General features: G+C 36.0%; 1 protein-coding gene and 1 pseudogene across 2 annotated transcripts in view; one reads left to right on the forward strand and one right to left on the reverse strand.

The window, feature by feature from the left end:
* The window catches only part of SPIN1 (spindlin 1), a 53,818-nt gene that overhangs the window by 18,088 nt on the left and 21,075 nt on the right, over positions 1-14,655 (forward strand). For both annotated transcript variants that reach the window (XM_006917265.3, XM_006917264.3), the window contains one exon: positions 1,307-1,516. In XM_006917265.3, the coding sequence (XP_006917327.1) occupies positions 1,465-1,516 (52 nt within the window). In that variant the 5' untranslated portion in view covers positions 1,307-1,464. The remainder of the gene's footprint in view (positions 1-1,306; positions 1,517-14,655) is intronic.
* On the reverse strand, positions 7,443-7,561 carry LOC112484185 (annotated as a pseudogene).

Consider the following 14,655-nt stretch of genomic DNA (forward strand, 5'->3'; position numbering starts at 1 on the left):
AAAGATGGGTGACCAGCCAGTTGTCCTGACAACATTGCCCTAGACTGTCTCCTTAGATCTTTGGGGCCATGAGGCAGGCTGGTGCAGCTCTTAGGAAGAACACTTGGGACCTTGCATGGGGAAGAGTTATCTTCAGAAAAGATGCTGCTTATATGTTTCTGTCAGTATTATTACCACTTGAGACAGTATCTATTTTCCTTATTTATCTGTGTACACTCTCTCTCCTACCTATGCTCCAAACAGCAGGCACTCGGTGAATAGTCATTGAATGAATTAGGCAATACATCCATTTTTAAATCTATCTTACTTGAATAATAAAAGTTTTATATGGTCAAGAATTTTTACCAGTTAAATTGATTCCACTCTCCCTTATTAATTATATTTTTAATTTATTTTAACTGTTTTGTTATATTTTAGTCTCTAGAAAATTGATTCATTATTGCCTTTAATTCTTAAACCTGTGAACACATGGTCATAAATTGTAGATAGGATAGGAAGATCAATACATAAGAATGTAGTCATGTGGTTAAGTGAAATTTCTTAGTGGATGTTGCTAGTGTTTTATGAGAATGTCTTCATGTAATGTTTTACTCTGCAGACCGAAACTGGAACCAAATTTGGCTTAAATGATAAACTGCTTCTATAAAATGTCTTAACTTTTGCTTGAGTTTGAAGTTTCTTTGAGGCATGTCCAAAGTTATTAGATCTTTTCCTCTGGTTTCTGGAAACTTGGGAGCAGGGGAACCGTAAAGTCTTGTTGGCTATAATTGTTTCTCTTGCCCAAGGTCGCTGGCCTACTGACCTTCTGCTGTTCTATGTTGAACTTGATTCCTGTGCTGTCCCCTCTCCAGCTTTTGTTCCACCCTTCCTCCCCTCGACCTCACATATCGCCACCCCTGTGCAATGGGGTCTTTGTGTCCCATTAAGGAGATGGGCCATATTAGTCTAAAACTTCTCTGACTCCCCAATGTCCACCCTTTTCTGACTTCTGGCAGTAAAATGGGTCGAGATACAGTGGGGGAAGCTGTACTCTATATTGTGTTCCAGTTGACCTTTGAGGAACTTCGGGGACTTGCAAATGCCCCAGACTTACTCATTGAAAGGACTAGATCTAGCACCTCCTTTTTTCCCTGCCTCTGAGCCATCCTAGGCACCCAGGTCTGAGGAAAGAAAGTTAATTGCTTTTGGGCAGGGTGCATTTTGGTTAATGTTCTGTTTAAAATTTGATGTCACATTTGATGGCTTACTCGGATAATTTTGCTCTCATGATACTGTAGTAATGAACTATTGTTTCACTATTTTACAGAGTGCTTATGATTTCACGTATTTTTGCTGAACTTTTAAAAGAGGCACTTGGATGATGGATTAACAAGAACATTGAAATTCTGTGCACAGTTTCAAATTGGAGCATATTGAATTTTCACCCTAGTTCAGCAGCTCTGCTGCTCACTTAAATACAGATGAATGAAGACCCCATTCGGGAAGACACCTGGCCAGCGGTCCAGAGCTGATGCAGGTAGGCAGTGCAGTTCTCTGCGTACCTTAGTGCAATAAACTGAAAACAGTTGTAAAATTGAGGATACTTTCATGGAAATTCCTAGTGGTTTGCTCTTAAAGCTTTGTGATTTCCAGTATTTCATACACATACATACATGTGAAAATGCAGGTTTAGCTTTTTGAGGGTCTGGGGTCATATTAATTTTTTTTACTCTGGTCTCTCACCTTCTACCAAGTTATAGGTGCCCAGTAAATTTAGCAAGTGAATTGTAAATACCTAGCTAATAGGATTATAGTAAATAAAGCATTTATTTATTTTTTTTGAAAGAAAAAGTGAAAGGGACCTAGACGGATATTAAATTTAGTAAGTTAGGATATTAATAGCAATTTTAAGGAAAAAAGATAAACTTGGATTTTTTTTTATATTGATTTGAAAGAATTTTATTGGAATGAAATGTATGGAAATGAATATTTAATAGAAATTATTTTCGTGGCACACAGCTAATATAACTAGAAGTTTAGACTTTATATGATTTTTATCCACCCCAAAACAAAGATAAATCTTACAGGCTACACTGTAAAGTAGGTAAGTGATATTTTCTTTAGGACTTAGGTTCTTCTCCATTTAAGAAGTACATTTCAGTGTTGAAAAAGTTTTGTCACATTTTAAGATTCTTTGATAAATGCAGAATTATTATTAATCTTATAGAAATGGTTGCTATGTGATTTAGAACCATTTCTTATATTTATTAACTATGGCATTTGGAATTCCTTTGTAGAAGAGCTACCGGAATTCAAATCTTACCCCATATCAAATCTTTACCCCATATTTTGATTTTAGTTCCTCTTTTTTAATAATATTGATGTAACTATTGAGTATTTGTTGATAAGATTAACTTGCAATAATGGTGACAGACTGAAGCGTAAGTCATCTGAGAGTTTGTTGTTCAAATCCCAGCTCTCATCAGCTCTAACTACTCTCATTGGTTGTATAAACAGTGCGTTTTGTATCTTCACGAGCCTTGGTTTTTCTCATCTAAATGGGACTTATAAGATATGTACTTGTTGGATTATCATGAGAAATAAATGAGCTGTGTGTGTCAGGTGCATAGCTAGGTGCCTGGCACATTGTACTACTCATGATATTTTTTATTCCATGTTACTGGTTGAAAAATCGCTGTCGTTTTTGTTGATCACTGAAACCTCCCATGTTTCTGTCTCTTGAAATAGTAATTCATTTTCCAAAGTTCTTTTTATGCACACCACTCCAATTTCAACACTCCTGTTTTCTTCATTGATTTTGAAGTCATCCTCTTAGGAGGAGAGTCAGCTGATTAAAGTGTAGTATGGTATAAGTAACTGAATGAGCTAAATCAAGAGATATTACTATTTTTAAGAGAGAGAGAGATTATTAATTCTATCCAGTACTTTGATTTTGTATTTTCTTACTCTTTGTTATTTCTTAGAGCATGTGGCATAGGGCTAAAGACAAAGTAGGTACTCTTTAAATTCTAGTGGGCCTGTTGTTAGACTGTGAGGTCATAATCCTTTTTCGTGGTTATGTGATAGATCCTATTTAGAAAGATCGACTCTTCATCAGTATTGTTTATAAAATTGTCTTAATTCTTCATCCTGTTGACATAGACAAAGGCTCTGTTGCTTTTAAATCCCTATGTCAGTAATGAATGTGCCTATTTCCAAAAAAAAAAAAAAAAAAAATCACCAAAAGGGGTATTTTTTTTCTTATGAAACAAGAAGCCCAGGTAGGCATTCCAAAGTTGGTATGGTGGCTCAGCTCTGCCATTAGGCTAGTGCCATCTTAAAGGTTAAAGCTGGAGCTTCAACTGGTCCATCTCCTACGCATTTCTTTCTAGGTGGGCCTTGTGGGTGACTGAGCTTCTTACACAGAGGCTTCCAGAGGGAGTTTCCCAAGAGAACCAGGCACAGCTGTATGATCTCTTCTGTCAGAGCCTTAGAAGTCTTACAGGTTCACTTCTGCTGTATTCTGCTCTTTGAGGCAGTCACAGTGCCCGCCCAGGTTTAAGGAAGGGAGAGTATGCCATGCTGAATGGAAGGAGTGTCAAAGAATTTAAAACTGCCACCTTGGGAATAGATTGGGTAGGCAGGTCCTAGTATCTGACACTGTTTGACATGTTGTGCGAGTGATTAATAAAAATTTAAAAATTAATTTTTACATCCTTTTGATGTGTCTAGTTCAACATATTAGGGATTTCTATTTTAAAAATGTGTTTATATAATTTGTTAGAATTTAATTGGTTACTAAAGTAATAGTTTGTATGTACTTAATGACATTGGTCAGCAAGTCCTATTATTATAGTATAACTTCTATTTTTTCCCTAGAGTTAGCTTCCATTTTTCCTACTTTACCAAAGGCTTCAGTTTTTTTTTTCTTCCTTTTATAAATACTTTAATCAGACTGATAGGTACGGGGAATGGTAATAATAGATAACCATGAACCTAACACTAAGATATAACAACTATTTAATTCAGATATTTTAAAGCCTTGATTTTATTTTTATCAAATTAATAAAAACTCACAGTTGAAAATGTCAAGTAGTGCCAAAGACATGGTAAAAGTCGTGGGCACTCCATTCATTGATTTTTTTGTTTGTTTTTTTTAACCTTCAAAATTTATAAATAGTGTTAGTACATAGCTTTCTCTTTTGGAAAATTTTTAGATATTATGTGTTGATATATGTTGAGGATTTTGGCTTTTTTTACATAACTTCTCCCTCTCTCCATTAGCTTCCTAATAAAGATTTTGGCTAAAATTATATTTATTGTTTCTATTATAATTACTATACAAATACTAAATACTTTTGAACCAAGTAATACAATATAATTACTTTTTTTCGTGCACTTTATTTAGCGATTGCTTTATTTTTTTTATACTTACTTAAATTTCTTTGCAACTTGAAGTCTCTTAAATCCTCCAACAGCTTTATAAAACTCCTTTCAGTGTAATTTCCTGCACATCAAATGTGATAGAAAATCCATCTGTCTGATTTCTTAAGAGTTTTTCTAGTGCCTTCTGTCCTTTTCTGATCTGTGTGGATTGCTTTCTCCACCTGCTGCAACATCATCAACCTGGAATTCCTTTTTCTTGCATATTGAATTCTCCTTGTTTCCTGAATGCTAGGCCTTTCCTTTTTTGGTATGGACTCTTGTACATCTTCAAAATCTTCAAGAGTAGGCAGTGAATGAGTTGATTGTTAAAGCTGCGAGTAGAACACATGCCAGTTCATTCATATTGTTTACTTTTCTGCATGTTGAAAATTGTCTCTAATAGTTTTTCAGAAATGCACATAAAAGGTGAGGTTTTTATTGAGACTTTGTGTTCACATTGTCTTTATATTACTTTCATGCTCAGTCTTGGTGAGATAAAAGATTCTAGGTTGGAAATTACTTTTCATTTAGAATTTTCCAGGCTCCATTTATTGTCTTTCAGATCCCACTGTTGCTATTTGGGGAAGTTGGATGCCATTTTCATTTTTGAACCTTTGTCCAGTGGTTTTTCCCTCTTTAGAAACTTGGAATAGTGTTTTTAAGTGTTCTGAAACTTTATGACAGCATATGTTAGTGTAGATCTTTTTCATTTATTGTTTTGGGCTTTTCAGTCCTTAGATTTATCATTTATATGAAATTCTTTGTTACTCCTTTGATTGTCTTTCATTTGCTCTCTTCTCTCTGGAATACATGGTGCTTGGATTGTTATGCCTCTTAGGTCAATTGTTTTTTTTAACTTCAATTCATTTCCATTTTTCTAGTCACTGAGGGAGTTTACTGACTTTATTTTCCAATCTTTTAAAAAAAATTTTAACAAACATTTTAAATTTCTAGGAACTTTTTTTGTTGTTTATTTCATGGATGCAAGTAGCCTGTGCTTTTGAGGCTATAAGCTGTATTTTCAAAAACTCTTTCTTGAATTAGCTGGTCTTATGTGTGTCTTTTTTTCTCTTTGCTTTTAGTCTCTGTGTTTCATCTGGAGGTTTTCGTTAAATTTCTTGTGATCTGAGGTAGATCTCCTACCTAGCAAGGCACAGAAAATTTGATTGGAAGCTCTGTGTGTGAAAGTGGGCCTTGTTGTCTGGTGGACTTCATTTATATTATTGGGACCTCTAGGTGTCAGTATTTGGCTGTTTTTTCTAGAGATCAGATTTCAGATTTGGTGAGAATATGCATCATCTTTCAGATTTCTTGATTTCTCCCTTAAATTTATAAAGTCATACTCCTTTACCTTCTGTTAAAGTGGCATCCCCAGAGACCACTGCTGTTCATTTAAAGCTGGGCTTATTAAATTTGCTGAGTGTCACCTTGACAAGTTTTTCAGGGAAATTTCACAACAGGAAAAGGTGCTCATAGGGGAGGAATGAGTGAATTGATAGAGTTGGAGGCAGTTAGTGTGGTGTGGAGGGGCATTGGTGAGTATTTCTAATCCAGATGAGTTGTTGGAACAGACCTTTGTCTTTATCTTTGGAACATCTGAATACACACCAAGTTAAAAGTTGGTTATTTTGGAACATGTCTAAATGAGCTTCTGTTAGAACAGTTAAGACTATGTAGTTTTTCTTGCCCATCATGGTTTAGGTTAGCTTAAATAACTTTTGTGAGTCATAGAACAGTTTATTTTGTAAATACGCTCTATTTCTTTTTTCACTTCAGTCAACAAATAGATGTAGCTACCTAGTAAAGAATCTTGTTCTCTTTTCCACTGGAAAATCTGTGATGTTCAGATGAGTGATATAACCCACTTTTGATGACAGACTGACATCAGTGCCCAGTGAATATACACACATGTACCTACTCTTCTGTTACTTGCGTTTTCAACTTAATGGTGTGTGTTGGTGACCACTCCTTAGTAATATACAGAGATCTTTCTCATGGCTCTTTACAGCTGCATAGGATGCCATTGTGTGGATATACCATATTAGTTCAGTAGTCAATTATTTGGACATTTGGATTTTTTCGACTTTTCTACTATTAGAAATAATAGCTACAATTAGTTGGTTAGTCTGTATGTCTTGCCAGTGTGTCATTGGGATAGATTTCTAGCAGTAGAACTGAGTCATATTTTAAATGCCTGTGTAATTGTGTGACATACCACTAGATTCCCTTCCATGGGCTGTGTGCCATTTTTCATTTCTGCTAGCAAGTACTATGTGAGTGTTTGTTTTTTTTCCATAGTCTTGCCAGAGTAGTATGTTGTCAGCTGCGTGGATTTTTGTCCAACTGATGGGTGAGAAATGGTGTGTCTGTAGTAGTTTTAAGTGTGAGGTTGAATGTCCTGTCTTACTTGTAAGGGCTTCTTTGGCCTTCCTTTTTCTGTCCTTATCTCACCCATTTTTTTCTTTACTTTCAGAAGCTCTTTTTAAAAATGTCAGGGTATTAACCTTTGTGGTATGAGTAATTTATCTCCCTACTGTGTGGCATCAGCTTCTTGGAGACAGTCCTCCTTGAGTTACTGGTTTCTTGATCCATCTGTATGAGTTTGCATCTGACTTCACAGAAATTTGTCGAACTTCTGTACTCCTGGGTTATATCTGGTTTCTTGGCTCCTGTGTGTTTATGAAGCTTTTCTCTCTTGTTTTCTGAAGAATATCCTTCAGTAACTTTTAGAGAAGATTTTGTGGTATGTAAATTCTATGCCCATAAGTCAGTGTAAATGTCAGCTGGTAATTTAGCTGGATATAGGCTTCAGAATAATTTTAACTCAACTTTGAAGGCATTGCTTATCTCGTCTAGCCCAGTGTTGATGGTGGAAGAATAAATCTTGAACCTCTACATTTTTCTAAAGGATTTTTAAAAATACGTTTTATTATTTATTTATTTATTATTTTGAGGTGAGGCAACCATTGGTTGACCTCACAGATTGTAAGGACCTTGTCAGTTTACAATCTCTTATTTATTTAAAAAAATTTTTTTTACCCCCACAACACCTGGTCTTCTTAGGTGGTCTCCCATCCAAGTACTAACCAGGCCCAACCCTGCTTAGCTTCTGAGATCAGATGGGATCGGGCTTGTTCAGGGTAGCATGGCCGTAGACACATTTTATTTTTTTCAGAGCAGTTTTAAGTTCAGAGCAATTGAGTAGAGGGTATAACAATTTCTCATACACCCCCTTCCTCTCCTTACCCTCCCCACTAGCAGAGTTCCATATCAGATTGTACATTTGTTAGAATTGATGAACCTACACTAACACATCATCATCACCATAGTTTACCTTAGGGTTTATTCTTTGTGTTATACATTCTCTGGGTTTTGACAAATGCATAATGACATGTATCCACCATTACAGTATCATACAGAGTAGTTTCACTGTCCTAAAAATCCCTGTGTTCCCATTATTCATCCCTACCTTCCCCTTAACCCCTGACAACCACTGACTTTTTTTTTTTATTTTTCAATTACAGTTGACATTCAATATTATATTAGTCTCATGTGTACAGCATAGTAGTTAGACATTTATATAACTTACAAAGTGATTCCCCCTTATAAATCTAGTATGCGGTTAGCAACAGAGTTTATTATTGATTGTATTTTTTATATTATACTTTACATCCTTGGGACTGTTCTGTAACTGCCAATTTGTACTTCTTAATCCCTTCAACCACTGACTTTTTATTGTGTTCGTAGTTTTGCCTTTTCCAAAGTATCATATTTAGACTCATACGATAAGTAGCCTTATCAGATTTGCATCTCTTTTGATATGTGAGGTTTCTCAATGTCTTTTTGTGGCTTGATAGCTCATTTCTTTTTAGTATTGAATGATATTTTACTGTCTGCACCTAGTGCAGTTTATTTATTACCCAGTTACATACTGAAGGATGTCTTTGTTGCTTCTAAGTTTTGGTGATTATGCATAAAGCCACTGTAAACATGTTTGTGTGGACATATTTTTAAGTCCTTTGGGTAAATGCTAAGGAGCATAATTGTTGGATCATATAATAAGTATTTTTGTAAGAGTAGTTTTATAAGAAATTGCCAAATTTGCATTCTCTCGGCAGTGAGTGAGAGTTCCAGTTGCTCTACATCTTTTCTAGCATTTGGTATTGTCAGTATTTTGGATTTTCACCGTTCTAATAGTTGTGTAGTGGTGTTTCATTGTTTTGAGTTTGCACTTCCTTGATGACGTATCACGTGAAGCATCCTTTCACATGCTTATTTGCAATCTTTATATCTTCTTTAATGAGGTGTCTGTTAAAGTATTTGGTTCATTTTTAATCAGGTTGTTTTCTTACTGCTGAATTTAGAGTTCTTTGTGTATTTTAGATAAGTCCTTTTTTAGATTTCTTTTGCAAATGTTCTCTTACTCTGTGGCTTGTCTTATTCACATTGACAGTGTCTTTCACAAGGCAGAAGTTATTCATTTCAATGAAGTCCCACTTGTCAATTGTTTCTTTGATGTATCTGTCCAGTTTTTCCAACTGGAAACTGTCTTTTTTACCCCATTGCATATTCTTGCCTCCTTTGTCATAGATTAATGACCATATAGGTGTTGGTTTATTTCTGGCCCTTCCATTCTGTTCCATTGATCTGTGTGTCTTTTTATGCCAGTACCATCCTGTTGTGATATTATAGCCTTCTAGTATATATAGTTTGATGTCAGGAGTGTGATACAACATTTTTCTTCTTTCTCCAGATCGTTTTGGCTATTCAGGGTCTTTTGTGGTTCCATATAAATATTAAGATTATTTGTTCTAGTTCTGTGAAATATGCCAGTGGTATTTTGATAGGGATTTCACTGAATCTGTTAGATTGCTTTGGGTAGTATAGACATTTTAATGATGTTAATTCTTCCTATATATGAGTATGGTATATTTCCATTTATTTGTATCATCTTAATTTTCTTTCTTTGATGTCTTACGGTTTTCTGAAGTCTTTTACCTCCTTGTTTAAATTTATTCATTTTTCTTTTTGATTCAATTGTAAATGGGATTGTTTTCTTAATTTCTCCTTCTAAGAGTTCGTTATTGGTATATAAAAAGGCAACCGATTTTTGAATATTAATTTTATATCCTGCTACTTTACTGAACTTATTCTAATAGTTTTTTTCAGTGGATTCTTTAGGTTTTGCTATATATATAGTATCATGTCATCTGCAAATCATGACAGTTTTACTTCTTTCTTTCCAATTTAGATGCATTTTATTTTCTTAATCTAATTGCCGTGGCTAGGACTTCCAATACTATGTTGAATAAAAGTGGTGAAAGTAGATATCTTGTCCTGTCCTTGATCTTAACTGAAAAGCTTTCAGCTTTCTACTGTTAACTGTGATGTTAGCTGTGGGTTTCTCATATATGGTCTTTATTATATTGAGCTTTGTTCCCTCTATTCCCACTTTGCTGAGCGTTGTTATCATAAATGGATGTTGGATTTTTGTCAGATGTATTTTCTGTATATATTGGCATGATCATATGATTAATCCTTCATTTTGTTTATGTGGTCTATCATATTAATTGGTTCGTGGATATTGAACCAGCCTGGGCATGATCATGGTGTACAGTATTTTTAATGTATTGCTGAATTCGGTTTGCTAATACTTTGTTGAGGGATTGGTCTGTAAATTTTTTTTTTGTGTGTGTGTGTGTGTGTGGCATCTTTGGTTTTGATATTAGGGTAATGTTGGTCTCATGAAGTGAGTTTGGGAGGCTTCCCTCATCTTTAATTTTTTTTCATAGTTTGAGAAGGTTAGGTATTCTCTGAATGTTTGGTAAAACTCGCCTGTGAAGACAGCTCGTCCAAGACTTGTTTTGTTGGGAGTTTTTTTTTTTATTACTGATTCGCTTTTATTGGTAGTCATCGGTCTGTTCAGATTTCGTTTGTTCATTCAGTCTTGGAAGATTATACGTTTCTAGGAATTTATCCATTTCTTCCACATTGTCTAATTTGTTGGCTTATAATTGTTCATAGCATTTTTTTTAAATAATCCTTTTATTTCTGTGGTGTCACTTGTCACTTTTTTATATCTGATTTTGTTTGGGTCCTCTCTTTTTTTCATTGATGTGTCATTACAAGTTTATCAATTTTGTTCATCTTTTCAAAGAACCAGCTCTTGGTTTTATTAATCTTTTGTATTGTTTTTTAAGACTATTTCTTTTATGTCCCGTCCGATCTTTATTATTTCTTTTCTTCTACTTTGGGCTTTGTTTGCTGTTCTTCCCCCTGCCCCCCGCTGCTCTTTTTATAGTTCCTTTTTAAGGTTAGATTGTTTATTTGAGATTTTTCTTGTTGAGGTAGGCCTTTACTGCTGTGAATTTCCTTAGAACTGCTTTGGCTGTGTCCTGTAGAGTTTTAGGTCATTGTGTTTTCATTTTCATTTGTCTCAAGGTATCTTTTGATTTCTTCCTTGATCTCATTGTTAACCCATTCATTGCTTAGTAGCATGTTATTTAGCACATGTTTGTGAGTTTTTCAGTTTCTTTCTTGTATTTATTGCAAGTGTCATATTATTGTGGTTGGAAATGAAGCTTGATGATGATTTCAATCTAATTAAATTTATCGAGACTTGTTTTGTGCCCTAACATGTGGTCTGTCTTGGAAAATGTTTCATGTGTATTTGAGAAGAAAGTATATTCTGCTGCTTTGGGGTGGAATGTTCATATTTAGGTGCTCCTGTGTTGGGTGTGTTGATGTTTACAAGAATTATATCTTGTTGGATTGATCGCTTTATCATGAATTTTCTTCTTTGGATCATGTAAACCTTTGTTTTGCAGTCTGTTTTGTTTACTATAAATATTGCTACCCCCGCTTTTTTTTCTTTCCCAACTTCTTTTTGCATGATATATCTTCCTCCATCCATTTACTTTTAGTCTATGTCTGTCTTTTGATCCGAAGTGAGCCTCTTTTACGTAGTATATGTACTGGTTTTGTTTTTTTATCCGTTCAGCTACCCTCTCTTTTGATTGGAGCATTTAGTTTATTTACATTTCAAGTAATTATTGAAAGTTATGTAGTTATTACTATTGCATTGTTTTCTTATTGTTTTTGTAGGTCTCTGTTCCTTTCTTGTTCTTTTGCTCTCTTGTATGTACATGACTTTATATAGTGTTGTGTTTAGATTCTTTTTTCTTTATTTCTTTTTAACTCTTGTATATATTTGGTTTATGGTTACCATGTGCTTCAGATATACCAAGCTATGTTTATAGCAGTTTCTTTAAAGTTGATGGTCACTGTAAGTTCAAACACATTCTAAAATCACTACAGTTTTTTTCACCCTGTGAACATTTGTTTCATCATTAATTTTTACTTATTTCATAGGTGTGTGTTTATCTCGTAATTTATTGTCGTAATTACCCATGATCTTTGTTCTTTTGTCTTTCAACCTTTACACTTGTTTTATAGTTGGTTGATGTACTGTTTTCACTAAATGTTTGCCTTAGACATTTTTTCTTTTCCATATTTTCTTATTCCAATTTTTGATCTTTTCTAAATTAAGTCTCTTTAATGTTTTTTGTAATACGTTTATTTGTCATGAACTCCTTTAGTTTCTTGTTTTGTCTTGTCTGGGGAACTCTCTCTCCTTTCATTCTAAATGATAGCCTTGCTAGATAATAGTGCGTGTAGGTCTTTGTGCCATTTTCTAAGGCCTGCAAAGTTTCTGTTGAAAAATTACCTTATAGTTTAATGGGAGCTCCCTTGTATGTAACTAACTGCTTTTCTCCTGCTGCTTTTTAAGATTCTCTCTTTGTCTTAACCTTTGGCGTTTTGGTTATCATGTGGTGTGGTGTGGGCCTCTGGGTTAATATTGTTTGAGACTCTGCACTTTCAAGTCTTATATGTCTTAGTTCCTTCACCAGTGTAAGGAAATTTTCTTTCATTATTTCTTCAAATAGTTTTTCATCCCTTCTCGCTTTTCCTTCTGGGATCCATATGATGCAAATGTTGGTACATATGATGTTGTTCCGGAGGTTCCTTAAACTGTCCTTATTTTTAAAATTTTTGTTTCTTTTTGCTGTTTTGATTGGGTGTTTTCTGCTACCTTGTCTTCCATGTTGCTGATTGATCCTCTCCATCTGATCTGTTATTGATTCCCTTTAATATATTCTTTTAGTTATTGTATTCATCATTTCTGACTGATTCTTTATGTTTTTCTGTCTCGATTTTTACAATTCTTATCTGTCGAAGTTCACGTTTATCTATTCTTCATCTAAGTTCATTTGCATTCTTATAACCACTGTTTTAAAGTCTGTATCTGGTAGATTGCTTGTCTACATTTTGTTTAGTTCTTTTTCGGGAGTTTTGTTCTGTTCTTTTATTTGAGATATGTTTCTATTTTGCTTTCTCATTTCGGCTGACTCTTTTGTTTCTGTATAGTAGGTAGATCTGCTATGTTTCCCAATTTTGGTAGAGTGACCGTATTTAAGTGTCTTTTGAGGCCTAATGGCACCCGAGCCTCGGTCACCCGAGCCTCGTGCTTCACATCGTCAGTCATGTGGGTCGGGCCTCGATCTCTCTTGGCACATCAGTGGGTGGGATTGACCCTAGCCTGGCTGGCTATGAAGACTGGCTATGAGGACTGGTTGTGACTATAGCTATTGTGAGGGCAGTTACTCCATGGAGTGGGACTTATTATAGTGCGGCTGTGGTGCCAGCTGAGTGTGTCTTTTTAGGAGCTGGTTGGGTGGTACTCTTGTGTGGTCTGAAGCTGTGGCCACCAGGTGTTTTGGGACTGGAGTCTCTTGGGAGGGGCTTTGATAAAACCCAGAGTCCATTGCTGCTTATGCCGGGCTTGGGGCTACTTAGTAGGAGCTACAAAGTGATCTGAGGTTGATTGCCACCTGTGCTGCACTTGGAGGTGCTTAGGAGTGGCTACACTATGAATTGAGGCTGGTCACCACTAGTGCTAGACTTGGGACTCTTTGGTGGGCACCATGATGCAAGCTGAGGCCAGCTGCCACTTGCATTGGGCTTGGGGCAACTTAGTTGAAGCTGTGTTCCAGGGCAAGACTAGCCACTGCTTATGCCAATCTTGGGGTCACTTGGTGGGAGTTACAGTGCAATTTGAGACCAGTTTTGTTTATGTTGAGCCTGTGTCCACTTAGCAAGGGCTACAAGGCACATCGAGGCAGCCACTGCTTTTTTGTGCTTTGTTGACCTTTGAGAGATTTTTGGAAAGTCCACAGCACAAGTTCAGGTAGGCTACTTGTTTAGAGGAGCCACTGGAAGAGGCTTGGGTCAGAGGAGTGAGGTGTGTGGAGTGGAGACGTGGGGAAACACCAAGGTGGGATGAGTGGTGTTAACCAGGTTAATGGAGAGCACAGATTTGGCTCCTAATAACATTTCCATCCCTGGGTACAGAGTTACCCTGCCCCCTTCCCCTTCAGTCTTCACCCTAAAGTTAGTCAATTCAGCTTTTCCTCATGTGTCCCTGGCACTTTTTGAGCTGCTGCCCTTGTGCTGGAGCTTAGAGCAAATGAGTGAGTTTGTAAACAAGTTAGTCTATGCACTGGCCCTTTAAGAGTAACATGTCTCAGTCTCCCACAGCCCTTTTGTCTTTCACTCATGCAGTCCCCTGCTGGTTTTCACAGCTAAATGTTATAGGGACTCCTCTTTCCAGCACAGGTATCCTGGGCTGCTGGTATAGGGCTGTGACTCCTTGCTTTTCAAAGCAGGGACCTCCCCAGCCCCAGATATCTCTTCTAGTTCTTAATTGCCACATCACTACACTATGGGTGCGGAATGTGCCTGTCCGCCTCTCCAGCTTTCCTACCAGTCTTTACGTGGCTTTTTATATCCTTAGTTTGTTATAGGACTTCTATTCAGCTCTGTTCAACTGGTGTTCAAGTGATTCTCAGTGATGGTTCTACAATTTAGTTGTAAGTTGACATGATTGTAGAAGGAGGTAGGCAGTTGACCTACTCTGCTATCTTGATTGGGAGCCTGATTTTCTGTAGTTTGAATGATAAACTTATATGTCCTTTTTTTAAAAATGTCATTAATCCTGTTTTGTGTTCTTTGAGCTTCCTGGATCTGTGTTTTGATATCTCACATTATAATTTGGGGAAATCATCAGTCATTGTTGCTTCAGATATTTCTTCTGTTTCTTGTTTTTCTGGCATTCTTGTTTTTCTGACATTCTCATTATACATATGTTGTACCTTTTGTTATTGTCCAACAGTTTTTGGATATTCTGTTCCC

The sequence above is a fragment of the Pteropus alecto genome, unplaced genomic scaffold (genome assembly GCF_000325575.1).
Source record: "Pteropus alecto unplaced genomic scaffold, ASM32557v1 scaffold427, whole genome shotgun sequence".
Classification (NCBI taxonomy): Eukaryota; Metazoa; Chordata; class Mammalia; order Chiroptera; family Pteropodidae; genus Pteropus; species Pteropus alecto.